General features: G+C 47.5%; 1 protein-coding gene across 8 annotated transcripts in view; it reads right to left on the bottom strand.

Moving 5' to 3' along the window:
* Nucleotides 1-2,789: 2,789 nt before the first annotated feature.
* The window catches only part of LOC121845695 (UDP-GlcNAc:betaGal beta-1,3-N-acetylglucosaminyltransferase-like protein 1), a 41,482-nt gene continuing 24,809 nt past the window's right edge, over nt 2,790-19,462 (bottom strand). For 6 of the 8 annotated variants that reach the window (XM_042317471.1, XM_042317467.1, XM_042317470.1 and 3 more), the window contains 7 exons: nt 13,730-13,825; nt 12,704-12,828; nt 7,671-7,806; nt 6,025-6,093; nt 5,439-5,513; nt 3,028-3,193; nt 2,790-2,981 (listed from right to left, as the gene is read on the bottom strand). In XM_042317471.1, the coding sequence (XP_042173405.1) occupies nt 3,113-3,193; nt 5,439-5,513; nt 6,025-6,093; nt 7,671-7,806; nt 12,704-12,828; nt 13,730-13,825 (582 nt within the window). In that variant the 3' untranslated portion in view covers nt 2,790-2,981; nt 3,028-3,112. Of the gene's footprint in view, nt 3,194-5,438; nt 5,514-6,024; nt 6,094-6,129; nt 7,488-7,670; nt 7,807-12,703; nt 12,829-13,729; nt 13,826-19,462 lie in introns of those variants that run through there. The other 2 variants (XM_042317468.1, XM_042317473.1) reach the window with 2 other exon arrangements.

Below are 19,462 nucleotides of genomic sequence, written 5' to 3'. Positions count from 1 at the left end.
GTGAATCAGAGGAATCAGTGTTCTGTTGTAACCCTGGTGGTTTAGATAGAAAGCCTCTAGTGAATCAGTGTTCTGTTGTAACCCTGGTGATTTAGATATAAAGCCTCTAGTGAATCAGTGTTCTGTTGTAACCCTGGTGGTTTAGATAGAAAGCCTCTAGTGAATCAGTGTTCTGTTGTAACCCTGGTGATTTAGATATAAAACCTCTAGTGAATCAGTGTTCTGTGGTAACCCTGGTGATTTAGATAGAAAGCCTCTAGTGAATCAGTGTTCTGTTGTAACCCTGGTGATTTAGATATAAAGCCTCTAGTGAATCAGTGTTCTGTTGTAACCCTGGTGATTTAGATAGAAAGCCTCTAGTGAATCAGTGTTCTGTTGTAACCCTGGTGATTTAGATATAAAGCCTCTAGTGAATCAGTGTTCTGTTGTAACCCTGGTGATTTAGATATAAAGCCTCTCGTGAATCAGTGTTCTGTGGTAACCCTGGTGATTTAGATAGAAAGCCTCTAGTGAATCAGTGTTCTGTTGTAACCCTGGTGATTTAGATATAAAGCCTCTAGTGAATCAGCATTCTGTTGTAACCCTGGTGATTTAGATATAAAGCCTCTAGTGAATCAGCGTTCTGTTGTAACCCTGGTGATTTAGATAGAAAGCCTCTAGTGAATCAGAGGAATCAGTGTTCTGCTCCAGTCAGAATGTAAACAGTCCTCGGGGAGAGAGTGGACAGGTCAGGGAGGGTGTGTGTGTCGGGGGTTAGACGTGGAGACCATGTGTTAACTGGAGGTGCTAGTTTTCTCCAGCTCTGTACTGGGCTCAGCTAGCCTGTCACTATGGTAACCATGAGAGAGGTTTCCCAGGTTACACACCATCTTTTTTGATTTTGCGGGATTTTCTCCCTACCTTTTGAGGAGAACAGAAAATACAGGGAGCGTTACTTTAAATCGCTCTGTGATCGGCTTCTACCCACCTATTTGTTTTGCCACTATATCACTACCCAGAATCCCATGTGTAGCTAGCTGTGGTCAGAGTTCCAGGGGGTTTCTGTTGAAATACCATAGCATTGGTGTTGGTGGTAAGGTTTGTTGACCTTTCAACAGTGAAACTCAAGAGCTCTGTGTGGGAAAACGAATGCCCTTACTGGGCATGGTGTGTGTGTGTGTGTGTAGTGTGTGTCAGAGCATAGTACTCTAAAATACATCATTGTTCCTGAGGTTTTATAAGAGACTTGTGGAAAGAAAAACAAATATGGGAGTGTGTGTGTATAGTGTGTGTAGTGTGTGTATAGTGTGTGTGTGTGTGTGTGTGTGTGTGTGTGTGTGTGTGTATAGTGTGTGTGTGTGTGTGAGATTGGACAGCACAACATATTTCTGGAAAGTCTCTTTCAGAGGACATGATGGAAACGTTTGTATTTGTGATTTATCTCCACGATCAACATGGACATGCTGCCACACATATTACACTAACTAGATAGCAGGCAGGCAGGCGCACCAGGTGACTGTCATAGTCCTTCTCAGCATCCAACCCTCAAACACTCAATTACCATCTACCAGACTCCCCCTCCCTCCCCTCCCTCTGTCTCTCCATCCCATCATCTCTACATCTCAGAGTGTTAGTTGAAGTGGTAGTAGTCAACTCCTCTCCATCTCTACATCCCAGAGTGTTAGTTGAAGTGGTAGTAGTCAACTCCTCTCCATCTCTCCATCCCAGAGTGTTAGTTGAAGTGGTAGTAGTCAACTCCTCTCCATCTCTCCATCCCAGAGTGTTAGTTGAAGTGGTAGTAGTCAACTCCTCTCCATCTCTCATCCCAGAGTGTTAGTTGAAGTGGTAGTAGTCAACTCCTCTCCATCTCTACATCTCAGAGTGTTAGTTGAAGTGGTAGTAGTCAACTCCTCTCCATCTCTACATCTCAGAGTGTTAGTTGAAGTGGTAGTAGTCAACTCCTCTCCATCTCCATCCCAGAGTGTTAGTTGAAGTGGTAGTAGTCAACTCCTCCCATCTCTACATCTCAGAGTGTTAGTTGAAGTGGTAGTAGTCAGTCTCCATCTCTCCATCCCAGAGTGTTAGTTGAAGTGGTAGTAGTCAACTCCTCTCCATCTCTACATCTCAGAGTGTTAGTTGAAGTGGTAGTAGTCAACTCCTCTCCATCTCTACATCTCAGAGTGTTAGTTGAAGTGGTAGTAGTCAACTCCTCTCCATCTCTCCATCCCAGAGTGTTAGTTGAAGTGGTAGTAGTCAACTCCTCTCCATCTCTACATCTCAGAGTGTTAGTTGAAGTGGTAGTAGTCAGAGTGTTAGTTGAAGTGGTAGTAGTCAACTCCTCTCCATCTCTCCATCCCAGAGTGTTAGTTGAAGTGGTAGTAGTCAACTCCTCTCCATCTCTCCATCCCAGAGTGTTAGTTGAAGTGGTAGTAGTCAACTCCTCTCCATCTCTCCATCCCAGAGTGTTAGTTGAAGTGGTAGTAGTCAACTCCTCTCCATCTCTACATCTCAGAGTGTTAGTTGAAGTGGTAGTAGTCAACTCCTCTCCATCTCTACATCCCAGAGTGTTAGTTGAAGTGGTAGTAGTCAACTCCTCTCCATCTCTCCTCCCAGAGTGTTAGTTGAAGTGGTAGTAGTCAACTCCTCTCCATCTCTCCATCCCAGAGTGTTAGTTGAAGTGGTAGTAGTCAACTCCTCTCCATCTCTACATCCCAGAGTGTTAGTTGAAGTGGTAGTAGTCAACTCCTCTCCATCTCTACATCCCAGAGTGTTAGTTGAAGTGGTAGTAGTCAACTCCTCTCCATCTCTCCATCCCAGAGTGTTAGTTGAAGTGGTAGTAGTCAACTCCTCTCCATCTCTCCATCCCAGAGTGTTAGTTGAAGTGGTAGTAGTCAACTCCTCTCCATCTCTCATCTCCCAGGGTGTTAGTTGAAGTGGTAGTAGTCAACTCCTCTCCATCTCTACATCTCAGGGTGTTAGTTGAAGTGGTAGTAGTCAACTCCCTCCTCTCCATCCCAGAGTGTTAGTTGAAGTGGTAGTAGTCAACTCCCTCCTCTCCATCTCTACATCTCAGGGTGTTAGTTGAAGTGGTAGTAGTCAACTCTCCTCCTCTCCATCTCTCCATCCCAGGGTGTTAGTTGAAGTGGTAGTAGTCAACTCCTTCTTCCAGATGGAGAGACTTCAGGTTTTCCTCAAACACTCCTCCGGTCATGTCCTGGGAGAACGAAATGACAGAACATGAAAAGAGTGAGAGTGAGGAGGAGATGCTGGTCATCGCTCTAATTATCACCAACGCCCATGGTCAGTCTCATACTTCCTGTCTGTAGGTGAGGTCACTTCCTGTTTTGAGTTATCTCTGGCATCTGATTGGTCAACAGTTAAAGAGATAAGGACCAGGGTTGGGGCCAATTCCAATTCATTTCCAGTCAAGTCAGAAAGTAAACCTAATTAAATTACAGATGTTCATTGAAAATGGAATTTAAATGGAATTAAACCCAATCCGGTACTTGTAACATATGGGTGTGTTTAACAATTCATTGTGTGATTGGCTCCAGGTGTGTGTGTGTGTGAGAGAGATTGAGTCCAGGTCCCAGTGTCCTCTGACTGAATAATCACTGATTCCCATAATTGGCCAATTAGAAGCTCTGGGAGGCAGGGCCAGTCGATTAGCTGTCTGCAGCTCATAATTAGATAAACACAACATTAACTGTCTGTCTGCCTGGGCTGGCCAACAGAGAGTGTGTGTGTGTGTGTGTGTGTGTGTGTGTGTGTGTGTGTGTGTGTGTGTTTTCTAAACCCAGAGGCAATTCAATTCCCCAGTTAAAGGATCACCAAATAACTTTTAGGAAGGCTTTATAACTGTTGAATATATATATTTATATTATACCCTGTCTGGTTGTTACTAAGGCTTTATAACTGTTATATATTTATATTATACACTGTCTGGTTGTTACTAAGGCTTTATAACTGTTATATATTTATATTATACCCTGTCTGGTTCTTACTAAGGCTTTATAACTGTTATATATATATATTATACCCTGTCTGGTTGTTACTAAGGCTTTATAACTGTTATATATTTATATTATACCCTGTCTGGTTGTTATATATTTATATTATACCCTGTCTGGTTGTTACTAGGCTTTATATGTTATATATTTATATTATACCCTGTCTGGTTGTTACTATTTATAACTTATATAAGATATTATACCCTGTTCTGCAGTCAAAGGTTTATAACTGTTATATATATACCCTGTCTTATATTATACAGTCTGGTTGTTACTAAGGCTTTATAACTGTTATATATTATTATACCCTGTCTGGTTGTTACTACGTGTCTGGTTGTTGTGCGTTATAATACATGTCTGTTTTATAACTGTTATATATTTATATTATACCCTGTCTGGTTATATTTATATTATACCCTGTCTGGTTGTTAAGTTATATGTGCCAGGGCATACCCTGTCTGGTTGTTACTAAGGCTTATAACTGTTATATATTTATATTATACCCTGTCTGGTTGTTACTAAGGCTTTATAACTGTTATATATTTATATTATACCTGTCTGGTTGTTATATTTATATTATACCCTGTCTGGTTGTTACTAAGGCTTTATAACTGTTATATATTTATATTATACCCTGTCTTATTTATATTATACCCTGTCTGGTTGTTACTTATATTAAGGCTTTATAACTGTTATATATTTATATTATACCCTGTCTGGTTGTTACTAAGGCTTTATAACTGTTATATATTTATATTATACCCTGTCTGGTTGTTACTAAGGCTTTATAACTGTTATATATTTATATTATACACTGTCTGGTTGTTACTAAGGCTTTATAACTGTTATATATTTATATTATACCCTGTCTGGTTGTTACTAAGGCTTTATAACTGTTATATATTTATATTATACCCTGTCTGGTTGTTACTAAGGCTTTATAACTGTTATATATTTATATTATACCCTGTCTGGTTGTTATATATTTATATTATACCCTGTCTGGTTGTTATATATTTATATTATACCCTGTCTGGTTGTTACTAAGGCTTTATAACTGTTATATATTTATATTATACCCTGTCTGGTTCTTACTAAGGCTTTATAACTGTTATATATTTATTGAGGCAAAACGCTGGTTAAAGAGGGTGTGTGTGAAGGTGAGCGCCGGTCAAAGTATCAGTGAGGTTCATGGTAAAAAAAGATTGTTCTGCAGTCAAAGATCAGCAGGCTGTGTGTGTGTGTACGTGTGTGTGTGTGCGTGCATGTGTGTGTGTGTACGTGTGTGTGTGTACATGTGTGTGTGTGTGTACGTGTGTGTGTGTGTGTGTGCCAGGGCACACGCCCTAGCTCATTATACCATTAGCAGAGATTACCGACCTGGCGGAGATACGATCTGGAACAACGAACAACAGGACACACAGACGCACACACACTTTCTCCACTCACCAGCTTGACACAGATGATGTAGGGTGGAGAGGCATCTCTGTAGTGCAGTACAGGGATCTGAGGCTTGGGCCTCTCCTGGGAGGAAGACAGGAGGAACAATGAGGAGAGGAAAAGGACACAAACATAATAACATGGTTAGGACTTCTCCTTCTATGGTAGCTTAGCTCCAGGATCTGATCTGACATCTATGGTAGTTTGGCTCCAAGATCTGATCTGACATCTATGGTAGCTTAGCTCCAGGATCTGATCTGACATCTATGGTAGCTTAGCTCCAAGATCTGATCTGACATCTATGGTGGCTTAGCTCCAAGATCTGATCTGACATCTATGGTAGCTTAGCTCCAAGATCTGATCTGACATCTATGGTAGTTTGGCTCCAGAGTGTTGTGGTATCTATGGTAGTTTGGTTCTAGAGTGTTGTGGTATCTATGGTAGTTTGGTTCTAGAGTGTTGTGGTATCTATGGTTCTAGAGTGTTGTGGTATCTATGGTTCTAGAGTGTTGTGGTATCTATGGTTCTAGAGTGTTGTGGTATCTATGGTTCTAGAGTGTTGTGGTATCTATGGTTCTAGAGTGTAGGGTCTCACCTTGGACTCCTCATAGGTGTAGAAGCCTTTCTTGATCTTATTCTCGTCCACGTCGCAGAACGCTCGAACCTGACCAACACACACACAAACCGCTGTTTGTAAATGTATGTACACACACTATTAAGGTCAACATCTGTCGTTCTGCCCCTGAGAAAGGCAGTTAACCCACTGTTCCCCAGGTGCTGAAGACGTGATGTTGATTAAGGCAGCCCCCCACACCTCTGAGTCAGCCCACCACACCTGGTGTATCAGTCAGTGTAACAGTAGATTGTGATCCACGACCCATTATGACCAGCTGGCTCCTCCTACTACAGTGTCTCAACACAGAGTGTCCCAAATCGCATCCTATTGCCTATTCAGTGCACTACCAAATCGGATCCTATTATTGACACTAAATAGGGAATAGGGTGCCATTTGAGATGCAGCTCCATGTTGTCATGACGGATCAGAGGACACAGCTCCATGTTGTCATGATGGATCAGAGGACACAGCTCCATGTTGTCATGACGGATCAGAGGACACAGCTCCATGTTGTCATGATGGATCAGAGGACACAGCTCCATGTTGTCATGATGGATCAGAGCACAAAGCTCCATGTTGTCATGACGGATCAGAGGACACATCTCCATGTTGTCATGACGGATCAGAGGACACAGCTCCATGTTGTCATGACGGATCAGAGGACACAGCTCCATGTTGTCATGACGGATCAGAGGACACAGCTCCATGTTGTCATGACGGATCAGAGGACACAGCTCCATGTTGTCATGACGGATCAGAGGACACAAGATAAACAGCTCCATGTTGTCATGACGGATCAGAGGACACAGGATAAACAGCTCCATGTTGTCATGACGGATCAGAGGACACAGGATAAACAGCTCTGTGTTGTCATGACGGATCAGAGGACACAGCTCCATGTTGTCATGACGGATCAGAGGACACAGGATAAACCACTCCGTGTTGTCATGACGGATCAGAGGACACAGGATAAACAGCTCTGTGTTGTCATGACGGATCAGAGGACACAGCTCCATGTTGTCATGACGGATCAGAGGACACAGGATAAACCACTCCGTGTTGTCATGACGGATCAGAGGACACAGGATAAACAGTTCCATGTTGTCATGACGGATCAGAGGACACAGCTCCATGTTGTCATGATGGATCAGAGGACACAGCTCCATGTTGTCATGATGGATCAGAGGACACAGCTCCATGTTGTCATGATGGATCAGAGCACACAGCTCCATGTTGTCATGATGGATCAGAGCACACAGCTCCATGTTGTCATGATGGATCAGAGCACACAGCTCAATGTTGTCATGATGGATCAGAGGACACAGCTCCATGTTGTCATGATGGATCAGAGGACACAGCTCCATGTTGTCATGATGGATCAGAGGACACAGCTCCATGTTGTCATGATGGATCAGAGGACACGGGATAAAGGATCATTGAACCTACAAACAGATCTAAGGTCAGCACTGTGTTCTGGGGAGGAGGGTCACCTGATCCTACCAATCAGAGAGTACTGACTGTGGAAGATGCAACCTAATTGGCTATTGAGAGTTTTGTTAACCTTTCCTGATTGGCTAGCAAGTGTTGCATAACCTTTTGCGATTGGCTGTTGGAAAGGTACATACCTTCTTCTGATTGGAGGAACTGAGGCAGCGGTATAGTTTCCGGCCCTGTTTCCCAGCATTCCATATGGTGAAGGATTCCCATTGGTTGATAACTCTCTCCTGGAGGAAGGCCACACGGAGGTTCCAAATGGTTTCCCTGGAGACCGGAGGACAGAGGAGGAGTTAGACATGGACCACACACACACACACACACACACACACATAGAACAACAGCCTGATAGTTATCATATGGAGACATTAGTGAGCTCTTCCTCTGATGTGATGGTTTGACTAAAACACTGGGCCTCCATGACAAACAACCCTAATCCACCACCATAAACCATGGTTCTAGTCAAATACACACACACACACACAGGTGTACACACACGCACATATTCACACACACACATCAATTAAACACATACACACTGTGCATGGGTGGTCCCCATATTGCTTCCTTTAGCAGTTTCACTGATGCTTTGATTTAGGGGGACCTAGATTAACACATAGAAATATATACACGCAGTGTGGACACACACACACACACACACACACACACACATATGTAATCGTAGAGGGATTGACTCAGAAGTGTGAAGTGTCTTTAGAGTTAAGATGGTATAAAAGAGAAACAGAAAGAGAGAGAGAGAGACAGAGGGAGAAGTTAAGTGAGAGATAACAGAAGGAGCTGGAAATAAGACTGATAGACAAATAGAAAGAGAAAGGAGAGGGAGGAGAGAGGGAAGAGAGAGGGAGGAGAGGAGAGAGGGAGGAGAGGAGAGAGGGAGGAGGGAGAGAGGGGGAGGAGAGAGGGAGGAGAGGAGAGAGGGAGGAGAGAGGAGGAGAGGAGAGAGGGAGGAGAGGAGAGAGGGAGGAGAGAGGGAGGAGAGGAGAGAGGGAGGAGAGGGAAGAAGAGGAAGAGAGGAGAGGGGGAGAGAGGAGAGGGGGGGAGAGAGGGAGAGAGGGAAGAGAGGGAGGAGAGAGGGAGGAGAGGAGAAGAGGGAAGAGAGGAGAGAGGGGAGAGAGGGAGGAGAGGAGAAGAGGAGAGAGGGAAGAGAGGAGAGAGGGAGGAGAGAGGGAAGAGAGGAGAGAGGGAGGAGAGAGGGAAGAGAGAGGAGAGAGAGGAGAGAGGGAGGAGAGAGGGAAGAGAGAGGGAGGAGAGGGAAGAGGGAGGGAGGAGAGAGGGAGGAGAGGAGAGAGGGAAGAGAGAGGAGAGAGGAGGAGAGAGGGAGGAGAGAGGGAAGAGAGGAGAAGAGAGGAGAGAGGGAAGAGAGGAGAAGAGAGGAGAGAGGGAAGAGAGAGGGAGGAGAGGGAAGAGAGAGGGAGGAGAGAGGGGGAGAGGGAAGAGAGAGGGAGGAGAGAGGGAGGGGAGGAGAGAGGGAGGAGAGAGGGAAGAGAGAGGGAAGAGAGAGGGAGGACAGGGAAGAGAGAGGGAGGAGAGAGGGGGAGAGGGAAGAGAGAGGGAAGAGAGAGGAGAGAGAGGAGAGAGGGAGGAGAGAGGGAAGAGAGAGGGAGGAGAGGAGAGGGAAGAGGGAGGGAGGAGAGAGGGAGGAGAGGAGAGAGGGAAGAGAGAGGAGAGGAGAGGGAAGAGAGAGGGAGGAGAGGGAAGAGAGAGGGAGGAGAGAGGGGGAGAGGGAAGAGAGAGGGAGGAGAGAGGGAGGAGAGAGGGAAGAGAGAGGGAAGAGTGGGAAGAGAGAGGGAGGAGAGAGGGGGGAGAGGGAAGAGAGAGGGAGGAGAGAGGGGAGGAGAGGGAAGAGAGAGGGAGGAGAGAGGGAGGAGAGGGAAGAGAGAGGGAGGAGAGAGGGGGAGAGGGAAGAGAGAGGGAGGAGAGAGGGAGGGGAGGAGAGAGGGAGGAGAGAGGGAAGAGAGAGGGAAGAGAGGGGGAAGAGAGGAGAAGAGGGAAGAGAGGAGAGAGGGGAGAGAGGGAAGAGGGAGAGAGAGGAGAGAGGGAGGGAAGAGAGGAGAAGAGGGAAGAGAGGAGGAGAGGGGAGAGGGAGGAGAGAAGGAGGAGAGGAGAGAGAGGAGAGAGGGAAGAGAGGAGAGAGAGGAGAGAGGGAGGAGAAGATGGAAGAGAGGAGAGAAGTTAAGTGAGAGATAACAGAAGGAGCTGGAAATAAGACTGATAGACAAATAGAAAGAGAAAGGAGAGGGAGGAGAGAGGGAAGAGAGAGGGAGGAGAGAGGGAGGGAAGAGAGGAGAAGAGGGAAGAGAGGAGAGAGGGGAGAGGGAGGAGAGAAGGAGGAGAGGAGAGAGAGGAGAGAGGGAAGAGAGGAGAAGAGGAGAGAGGGGAGAGAGGGAGGAGAGAGGGAAGAGAGGGAAGGGAGGAGAGAGGGAAGAGAGGAGAGAGGGAAGAGAGGAGAGAGGGAAGAGAGGAGAGAGGGAAGAGAGGAGAGAGGGAAGAGAGGAGAGAGGGAAGGGAGGAGAGAGGGAAGAGAGGAGAGAGGGAAGAGAGGAGAGAGGGAAGAGAGGAGAGAGGGAAGAGAGGAGAGGGAAGAGAGGAGAGAGGGAAGAGAGGAGAGAGGGAAGAGAGGAGAGAGGGAAGAGAGGAGAGAGGGAAGAGAGGAGAGAGGGAAGGGAGGAGAGAGGGAAGAGAGGAGAGAGGGAAGAGAGGAGAGAGGGAAGAGAGAGGGAGGAGAGGAGAGAGGGAGGAGAGGAGAGAGGGAGGAGAGGAGAGAGGGAGGAGAGAGGGAGGAGAGGAGAGAGGGAGGAGAGAGGGAGGAGAGGAGAGAGGGAGGAGAGGAGAGAGGGAGGAGAGAGGGAGGAGAGGAGAGAGGGAGGAGAGGGAAGAGGGAAGAGAGGAGAGGGGGAGAGAGGAGAGAGGGGGAGAGAGGGGAGAGAGGGAAGAGAGGGAGGAGAGAGGGAGGAGAGGAGAAGAGGGAAGAGAGGGGAGAGAGGGAGGAGAGGAGAAGAGGAGAGAGGGAAGAGAGGAGAGAGGGAGGAGAGAGGGAAGAGAGGAGAGAGGGAGGAGAGAGGGAAGAGAGAGGAGAGAGAGGAGAGAGGGAGGAGAGAGGGAAGAGAGAGGGAGGAGAGGGAAGAGGGAGGGAGGAGAGAGGGAGGAGAGGAGAGAGGGAAGAGAGAGGAGAGAGAGGAGAGAGGGAGGAGAGAGGGAAGAGAGGAGAAGAGAGGAGAGAGGGAAGAGAGGAGAAGAGAGGAGAGAGGGAAGAGAGAGGGAGGAGAGGGAAGAGAGAGGGAGGAGAGAGGGGGAGAGGGAAGAGAGAGGGAGGAGAGAGGGAGGGGAGGAGAGAGGGAGGAGAGAGGGAAGAGAGAGGGAAGAGAGAGGGAGGACAGGGAAGAGAGAGGGAGGAGAGAGGGGGAGAGGGAAGAGAGAGGGAAGAGAGAGGAGAGAGAGGAGAGAGGGAGGAGAGAGGGAAGAGAGAGGGAGGAGAGGAGAGGGAAGAGGGAGGGAGGAGAGAGGGAGGAGAGGAGAGAGGGAAGAGAGAGGAGAGGAGAGGGAAGAGAGAGGGAGGAGAGGGAAGAGAGAGGGAGGAGAGAGGGGGAGAGGGAAGAGAGAGGGAGGAGAGAGGGAGGAGAGAGGGAAGAGAGAGGGAAGAGGGGAAGAGAGAGGGAGGAGAGAGGGGGGGGAGGGAAGAGAGAGGGAGGAGAGAGGGAGGAGAGGGAAGAGAGAGGGAGGAGAGAGGGAGGAGAGGGAAGAGAGAGGGAGGAGAGAGGGGGAGAGGGAAGAGAGAGGGAGGAGAGAGGGAGGGGAGGAGAGAGGGGGAGGAGAGAGGGAAGAGAGAGGGAAGAGAGGGGGAAGAGAGGAGAAGAGGGAAGAGAGGAGAGAGGGGAGAGAGGGAAGAGTGGAGAGAGAGGAGAGAGGGAGGGAAGAGAGGAGAAGAGGGAAGAGAGGAGAGAGGGGAGAGGGAGGAGAGAAGGAGGAGAGGAGAGAGAGGAGAGAGGGAAGAGAGGAGAGAGAGGAGAGAGGGAGGAGAAGATGGAAGAGAGGAGAGAAGTTAAGTGAGAGATAACAGAAGGAGCTGGAAATAAGACTGATAGACAAATAGAAAGAGAAAGGAGAGGGAGGAGAGAGGGAAGAGAGAGGGAGGAGAGAGGGAGGGAAGAGAGGAGAAGAGGGAAGAGAGGAGAGAGGGGAGAGGGAGGAGAGAAGGAGGAGAGGAGAGAGAGGAGAGAGGGAAGAGAGGAGAAGAGGAGAGAGGGGAGAGAGGGAGGAGAGAGGGAAGAGAGGGAAGGGAGGAGAGAGGGAAGAGAGGAGAGAGGGAAGAGAGGGAGAAGAGAGGAGGAGAGGAGAAGAGGGAGGAGAGGAGAGGAGAAGAGGGAAGAGAGGAGAGAGGGGAGGGAGGAGAGAGGGAAGAGAGAGGGAGGGAAGAGAGGAGAAGAGGGAAGAGAGGAGAGAGGGGAGAGGGAGGAGAGAAGGAGGAGAGAGGGAAGAGGGAGGGAGGAGAGAGGGAGAGAAGTTAAGTGAGAGATAACAGAAGGAGCTGGAAATAAGACTGATAGACAAATAGAAAGAGAAAGGAGAGGGAGGAGAGAGGGAAGAGAGAGGGAGGAGAGAGGGAGGGAAGAGAGAGGGAAGAGAGGAGAGTGGCAGGGGAAGAAGAGAGAGCGAGGGAGAGAGAGGGAGGAGAGAGGGAAGAGAGAGGGAAGAGAGAGGGAAGAGAGGAGAGAGGGATGAGAGAGGGAGGAGAGAGGGAAGAGAGAGGGAGGAGAGGATGATTTGTAAAGGAGTAGATGGTGACAGCGCGTCAACAAGGTTAGATATACGATGGACAGATGGAAGGAAGGAAGGAGTGATAACAGGAACGAGGGGATGAGAGAAGGGAAGGAGAGGGAAGGGAAGGAGAGGAGAGGTCTTCCCTATCAGAGTATTTACAGAAACAGGCTTCCGCTACGCGTGTCCTACGTGTGTGTGTCGCTATAGAGGTTGGAAAGGGCAACACACACACACACACACACACACGAGGCTAGGGAATTCCAGAGCTGAGTGTGTGTGTCCAGGGATGAGGCTCAGGAAGGGGTCAGCTGGACAGCTGTGTGTAGCTGGAGGACATGTTGTGTGTGTGTGTGTGTGTAAGCGTGGCTGTGTGTGCATGTCTTACTCCAGGACAGAGTGTGTAGCAGCTTGTTGATGGTAGCGGTAGACTAGTAAACACTGGTCCACTCTGACCACACCTCCTCCCTGACCAACACTCTGATAGAACCACAACAGATCCTCTGGAACTCCCTGGAGAGGAGAGATGAGAGGAGAGGACAGGAGAGGAGAGATGAAAGAGGAGAGGACAGGAGAGGAGAGAAGAAGAGGACAAGAGAGAAGAAGAGAAAAGAGGACAGGAGAGAGGAAGAGGACAGGAGAGTAGAGAGAAGAGGACAGGAGAGAAGAAGAGGACAGGAGAGAAAAAGAGAGAAGAGGACAGGAGAGAAGAATAGAGAAGAGGACAGGAGAGAAGAAGAGAGAAGAGGACAGGAGAGAAGAAGAGAGAAGAGGACAGGAGAGAAGAAGAGAGAAGAGGACAGGAGAGAAGAATAGAGAAGAGGACAGGAGAGAAGAAGAGAGAAGAGGACAGGAGAGAAGAAGAGGACAGGAAAGAGGAAGGGAGAAGAGGACAGGAGAGAAGAAGAGGACAGGAAAGAAGACAGGAGAGAAGAATAGAGAAGAGGACAGGAGAGAGGAAAGAGAAGAGGACAGGAGAGAAGAGGACATGAGAGAAGAAGAGAAGAGGACAGGAGAGAAGAAGAGGAGAGAAGAAGAGAGAAGAGGACAGGAGAGAGGAAAGAGAAGAGGACAGGAGAGAAGAAGAGAAGAGGAGAGGTGAGAAGAAGAGGACAGGAGAGAAGAAGAGAGAGAAAAGAGGGTGATGAGGGAAGAGGTGGTAGAGAAGGGAAGAGTGAGGTCACATTATTCAAATGATTTTGTGATCTAACGTTGGACAAATTACATGCAGTCTTGTGCTTGCACTTCTTGACCCCTAACCCCTGAGCACACCTGAAAGGGAAGTCCTCCCTCGACTTCCCTTCCTTTTCAGACTCGGTGGACCCACTGTTCAAATAATTCAAATCTGCATAAGTGGTCGGTTTTAGATTCTAAATTTGACTTCCGTGGAGATGTTTTAGGGGTGGAGTCTCACCTTGCCGCCCTCGTCAAAGGTTCCGACCCGTTGGAACCAATCCCTGGAGCAGAACCAGGTTGGCATGATGACCGTAGGGCCGTGAGAGGTGTACACCTGAGAGAGGACACACACACACACTCAGCGGCGCCGGACTGCTTGTGGATCCAGTGACTAGAGAGCAGTGAGATATCAACACCCTGCGAGAGAGACTAGAGAGCAGTGAGATATCAACACCCTACTAGAGAGACTAGAGAGCAGTGAGATATCAACACCCTGATAGAGAGACTAGAGAGCAGTGAGATATCAACACCCTGATAGAGAGACTAGAGAGCAGTGAGATATCAACACCCTGCTAGAGAGAGACTAGAGAGCAGTGAGACATCAACACCCTGTTAGAGAGACTAGAGAGCAGTGAGATATCAACACCCTGATAGAGATACTGGAGAGCAGTGAGATATCAACACCCTACTAGAGAGACTGGAGAGCAGTGAGATATCAACACCCTGTTAGAGAGCAGTGAGATATCAACACCCTACTAGAGAGACTGGAGAGCAGTGAGATATCAACACCCTGATAGAGAGCAGTGAGATATCAACACCCTACTAGAGAGACTGGAGAGCAGTGAGATATCAACACCCTGATAGAGAGCAGTGAGATATCAACACCCTACTAGAGAGACTGGAGAGCAGTGAGATATCAACACCCTACTAGAGAGACTGGAGAGCAGTGAGATATCAACACCCTGTTAGAGAGCATTGAGATATCAACACCCTGATAGAGAGCAGTGAGATATCAACACCCTACTAGAGAGACTGGAGAGCAGTGAGATATCAACACCCTGATAGAGAGCAGTGAGATATCAACACCCTACTAGAGAGACTGGAGAGCAGTGAGATATCAACACCCTACTAGAGAGACTGGAGAGCAGTGAGATATCAACACCCTGTTAGAGAGCATTGAGATATCAACACCCTACTAGAGAGACTGGAGAGCAGTGAGATATCAACACCCTGTTAGAGAGCATTGAGATATCAACACCCTACTAGAGAGACTGGAGAGCAGTGAGATATCAACACCCTGATAGAGAGCAGTGAGATATCAACACCCAACTAGAGAGACTGGAGAGCAGTGAGATATCAACACCCTGATAGAGAGCAGTGAGATATCAACACCCTACTAGAGAGACTGGAGAGCAGTGAGATATCAACACCCTGCTAGAGACTAGAGAGCAGTGAGATATCAACACCCTACTAGAGAGACTGGAGAGCAGTGAGATATCAACACCCTGCTAGAGAGACTAGAGAGCAGTGAGATATCAACACCCTACTAGAGAGACTGGAGAGCAGTGAGATATCAACACCCTGCTAGAGAGACTAGAGAGCAGTGAGATATCAACACCCTGCTAGAGAGACTAGAGAGCAGTGAGATATCAACACCCTGCTAGAGAGAGACTAGAGAGCAGTGAGATATCAACACCCTGCTAGAGAGACTAGAGAGCAGTGAGATATCAACACCCTGATAGAGAGTAGTGAGATATCAACACCCTGCTAGAGAGCAGTGAGATATCAACACCCTGCTAGAGAGAGACTAGAGAGCAGTGAGATATCAACACCCTGATAGAGACTAGAGAGCAGTGAGATATCAACACCCTGCTAGAGAGCAGTGAGATATCAACACCCTGCTAGAGAGACTAGAGAGCAGTGAGATATCAACACCCTGCTAGAGAGCAGTGAGACATCAACACCCTGCTAGAGAGACTAGAGAGCAGTGAGATATCAACACCCTGCTAGAGACTAGAGAGCAGTGAGATATCAACACCCTGCTAGAGAGACTAGAGAGCAGTGAGATATCAACACCCTGCTAGAGAGAGACTAGAGACCAGTGAGATATCAACACCCTGCTAGAGATACTAGAGAGCAGTGAGATATCAACACCCTGCTAGAGAGACTAGAGAGCAGTGAGATATCAACACCCTGCTAGAGAGACTAGAGAGCGGTGAGATATCAACACCCTGCTAGAGATACTAGAGAGCAGTGAGATATCAACACCCTGCTAGAGAGAGACTAGAGAGCAGTGAGATATCAACACCCTGCTAGAGACTAGAGAGCAGTGAGATATCAACACCCTGCTAGAGACTAGAGAGCAGTGAGATATCAACACCCTGCTAGAGAGAGACTAGAGAGCAGTGAGATATCAACACCCTGATAGAGAGAGACTAGAGAGCAGTGAGATATCAACACCCTGATAGAGATACTAGAGAGCAGTGAGATATCAACACCCTGCTAGAGAGAGACTAGAGAGCAGTGAGATATCAACACCCTGCTAGAGAGAGACTAGAGAGCAGTGAGATATCAACACCCTGATAGAGATACTAGAGAGCAGTGAGATATCAACACCCTGCTAGAGAGAGACTAGAGAGCAGTGAGATATCAACACCCTGCTAGAGATACTAGAGAGCAGTGAGATATCAACACCCTGCTAGAGAGACTGGAGAGACTAGAGAGACTAGAGAGCAGTGAGATATCAACACCCTGCTAGAGAGACTGGAGAGACTAGAGAGCAGTGAGATATCAACACCCTGCTAGAGAGACTAGAGAGACTAGAGAGACTAGAGAGCAGTGAGATATCAACACCCTGCTAGAGAGACTAGAGAGCAGTGAGATATCAACACCCTGCTAGAGATACTAGAGAGCAGTGAGATATCAACACCCTGCTAGAGACTAGAGAGCAGTGAGATATCAACACCCTGTTAGAGAGCATTGAGATATCAACACCCTACTAGAGAGACTGGAGAGCAGTGAGATATCAACACCCTGATAGAGAGCAGTGAGATATCAACACCCAACTAGAGAGACTGGAGAGCAGTGAGATATCAACACCCTGATAGAGAGCAGTGAGATATCAACACCCTACTAGAGAGACTGGAGAGCAGTGAGATATCAACACCCTGCTAGAGACTAGAGAGCAGTGAGATATCAACACCCTACTAGAGAGACTGGAGAGCAGTGAGATATCAACACCCTGCTAGAGAGACTAGAGAGCAGTGAGATATCAACACCCTACTAGAGAGACTGGAGAGCAGTGAGATATCAACACCCTGCTAGAGAGACTAGAGAGCAGTGAGATATCAACACCCTGCTAGAGAGACTAGAGAGCAGTGAGATATCAACACCCTGCTAGAGAGAGACTAGAGAGCAGTGAGATATCAACACCCTGCTAGAGAGACTAGAGAGCAGTGAGATATCAACACCCTGATAGAGAGTAGTGAGATATCAACACCCTGCTAGAGAGCAGTGAGATATCAACACCCTGCTAGAGAGAGACTAGAGAGCAGTGAGATATCAACACCCTGATAGAGACTAGAGAGCAGTGAGATATCAACACCCTGCTAGAGAGCAGTGAGATATCAACACCCTGCTAGAGAGACTAGAGAGCAGTGAGATATCAACACCCTGCTAGAGAGCAGTGAGACATCAACACCCTGCTAGAGAGACTAGAGAGCAGTGAGATATCAACACCCTGCTAGAGACTAGAGAGCAGTGAGATATCAACACCCTGCTAGAGAGACTAGAGAGCAGTGAGATATCAACACCCTGCTAGAGAGAGACTAGAGACCAGTGAGATATCAACACCCTGCTAGAGATACTAGAGAGCAGTGAGATATCAACACCCTGCTAGAGAGACTAGAGAGCAGTGAGATATCAACACCCTGCTAGAGAGACTAGAGAGCGGTGAGATATCAACACCCTGCTAGAGATACTAGAGAGCAGTGAGATATCAACACCCTGCTAGAGAGAGACTAGAGAGCAGTGAGATATCAACACCCTGCTAGAGACTAGAGAGCAGTGAGATATCAACACCCTGCTAGAGACTAGAGAGCAGTGAGATATCAACACCCTGCTAGAGAGAGACTAGAGAGCAGTGAGATATCAACACCCTGATAGAGAGAGACTAGAGAGCAGTGAGATATCAACACCCTGATAGAGATACTAGAGAGCAGTGAGATATCAACACCCTGCTAGAGAGAGACTAGAGAGCAGTGAGATATCAACACCCTGCTAGAGAGAGACTAGAGAGCAGTGAGATATCAACACCCTGATAGAGATACTAGAGAGCAGTGAGATATCAACACCCTGCTAGAGAGAGACTAGAGAGCAGTGAGATATCAACACCCTGCTAGAGATACTAGAGAGCAGTGAGATATCAACACCCTGCTAGAGAGACTGGAGAGACTAGAGAGCAGTGAGATATCAACACCCTGCTAGAGAGACTGGAGAGACTAGAGAGCAGTGAGATATCAACACCCTGCTAGAGAGACTAGAGAGACTAGAGAGACTAGAGAGCAGTGAGATATCAACACCCTGCTAGAGAGACTAGAGAGCAGTGAGATATCAACACCCTGCTAGAGATACTAGAGAGCAGTGAGATATCAACACCCTGCTAGAGACTAGAGAGCAGTGAGATATCAACACCCTGCGAGAGAGACTAGAGAGCAGTGAGATATCAACACCCTGTTAGAGAGACTAGAGAGCAGTGAGATATCAACACCCTGATAGAGAGACTAGAGAGCAGTGAGATATCAACACCCTGCTAGAGAGACTAGAGAGCAGTGAGATATCAACACCCTGATAGAGAGACTGGAGAGCAGTGAGATATCAACACCCTGCTAGAGAGACTGGAGAGCAGTGAGATATCAACACCCTGCTAGAGAGACTGGAGAGCAGTGAGATATCAACACCCTGATAGAGAGACTAGAGAGACTAGAGAGCAGTGAGATATCAACACCCTACTAGAGAGACTAGAGAGCAGTGAGATATCAACACCCTGCTAGAGATACTAGAGAGCAGTGAGATATCAACACCCTACTAGAGAGACTGGAGAGCAGTGAGATATCAACACCCTACTAGAGAGACTAGAGAGCAGTGAGATATCAACACCCTGCTAGAGATACTAGAGAGCAGTGAGATATCAACACCCTACTAGAGAGACTGGAGAGCAGTGAGATATCAACACCCTACTAGAGAGACTGGAGAGCAGTGAGATATCAACACCCTGCTAGAGAGCAGTGAGATATCAACACCCTGCTAGAGAGACTGGAGAGCAGTGAGACATCAACACCCTGCTAGAGAGACTAGAGAGACTAGAGAGCAGTGAGACATCAACACCCTACTAGAGAGACTAGAGAGACTAGAGAGACTAGAGAGCAGTGAGACATCAACACCCTGCTAGAGAGACTAGAGAGCAGTGAGATAAACACCCTGCTAGAGAGACTAGAGAGCAGTGAGACATCAACACCCTACTAGAGAGACTAGAGAGCAGTGAGACATCAACACCCTGCTAGAGAGACTAGAGAACAGTGAGATAAACACCCTGCTAGAGACTAGAGAGCTCTCTCTCTCTCTCTCTCTCATAAAATATTCTACTTGTGTATATATTTGTTCTATTTCTCAACTTTATTATTTCCTTCCGAGTCATCATCTCATCTCTATAGACCTGCTGCCTGTGCTGTCTGACAAAATCACTATTTTAGTCGTTTTTTGTAGATTTTTGTAACTGCTGAATACCAACAACTGTCAATCACTTGGATGATGTATTTTCAGGTAGAGACATCTCTCACAGCAACTGTTCTCTATCCCTCGTCTTCTCTCTCTTCCCTCTCTTCCCACACAGACTGGGCAAGAGGGCTTATGGTCATTTTAGTTAATTACCACGTTTTCTGCGATAAACTATGTTGAATATTGGCCTGTAGGA

Source organism: Oncorhynchus tshawytscha, unplaced genomic scaffold (assembly GCF_018296145.1).
Source record: "Oncorhynchus tshawytscha isolate Ot180627B unplaced genomic scaffold, Otsh_v2.0 Un_scaffold_5493_pilon_pilon, whole genome shotgun sequence".
Lineage (NCBI taxonomy): Eukaryota > Metazoa > Chordata > Actinopteri > Salmoniformes > Salmonidae > Oncorhynchus > Oncorhynchus tshawytscha.
Note: the sequence above shows the minus strand (reverse complement) of the source record. Positions and strands in the feature narration are given on the sequence as shown.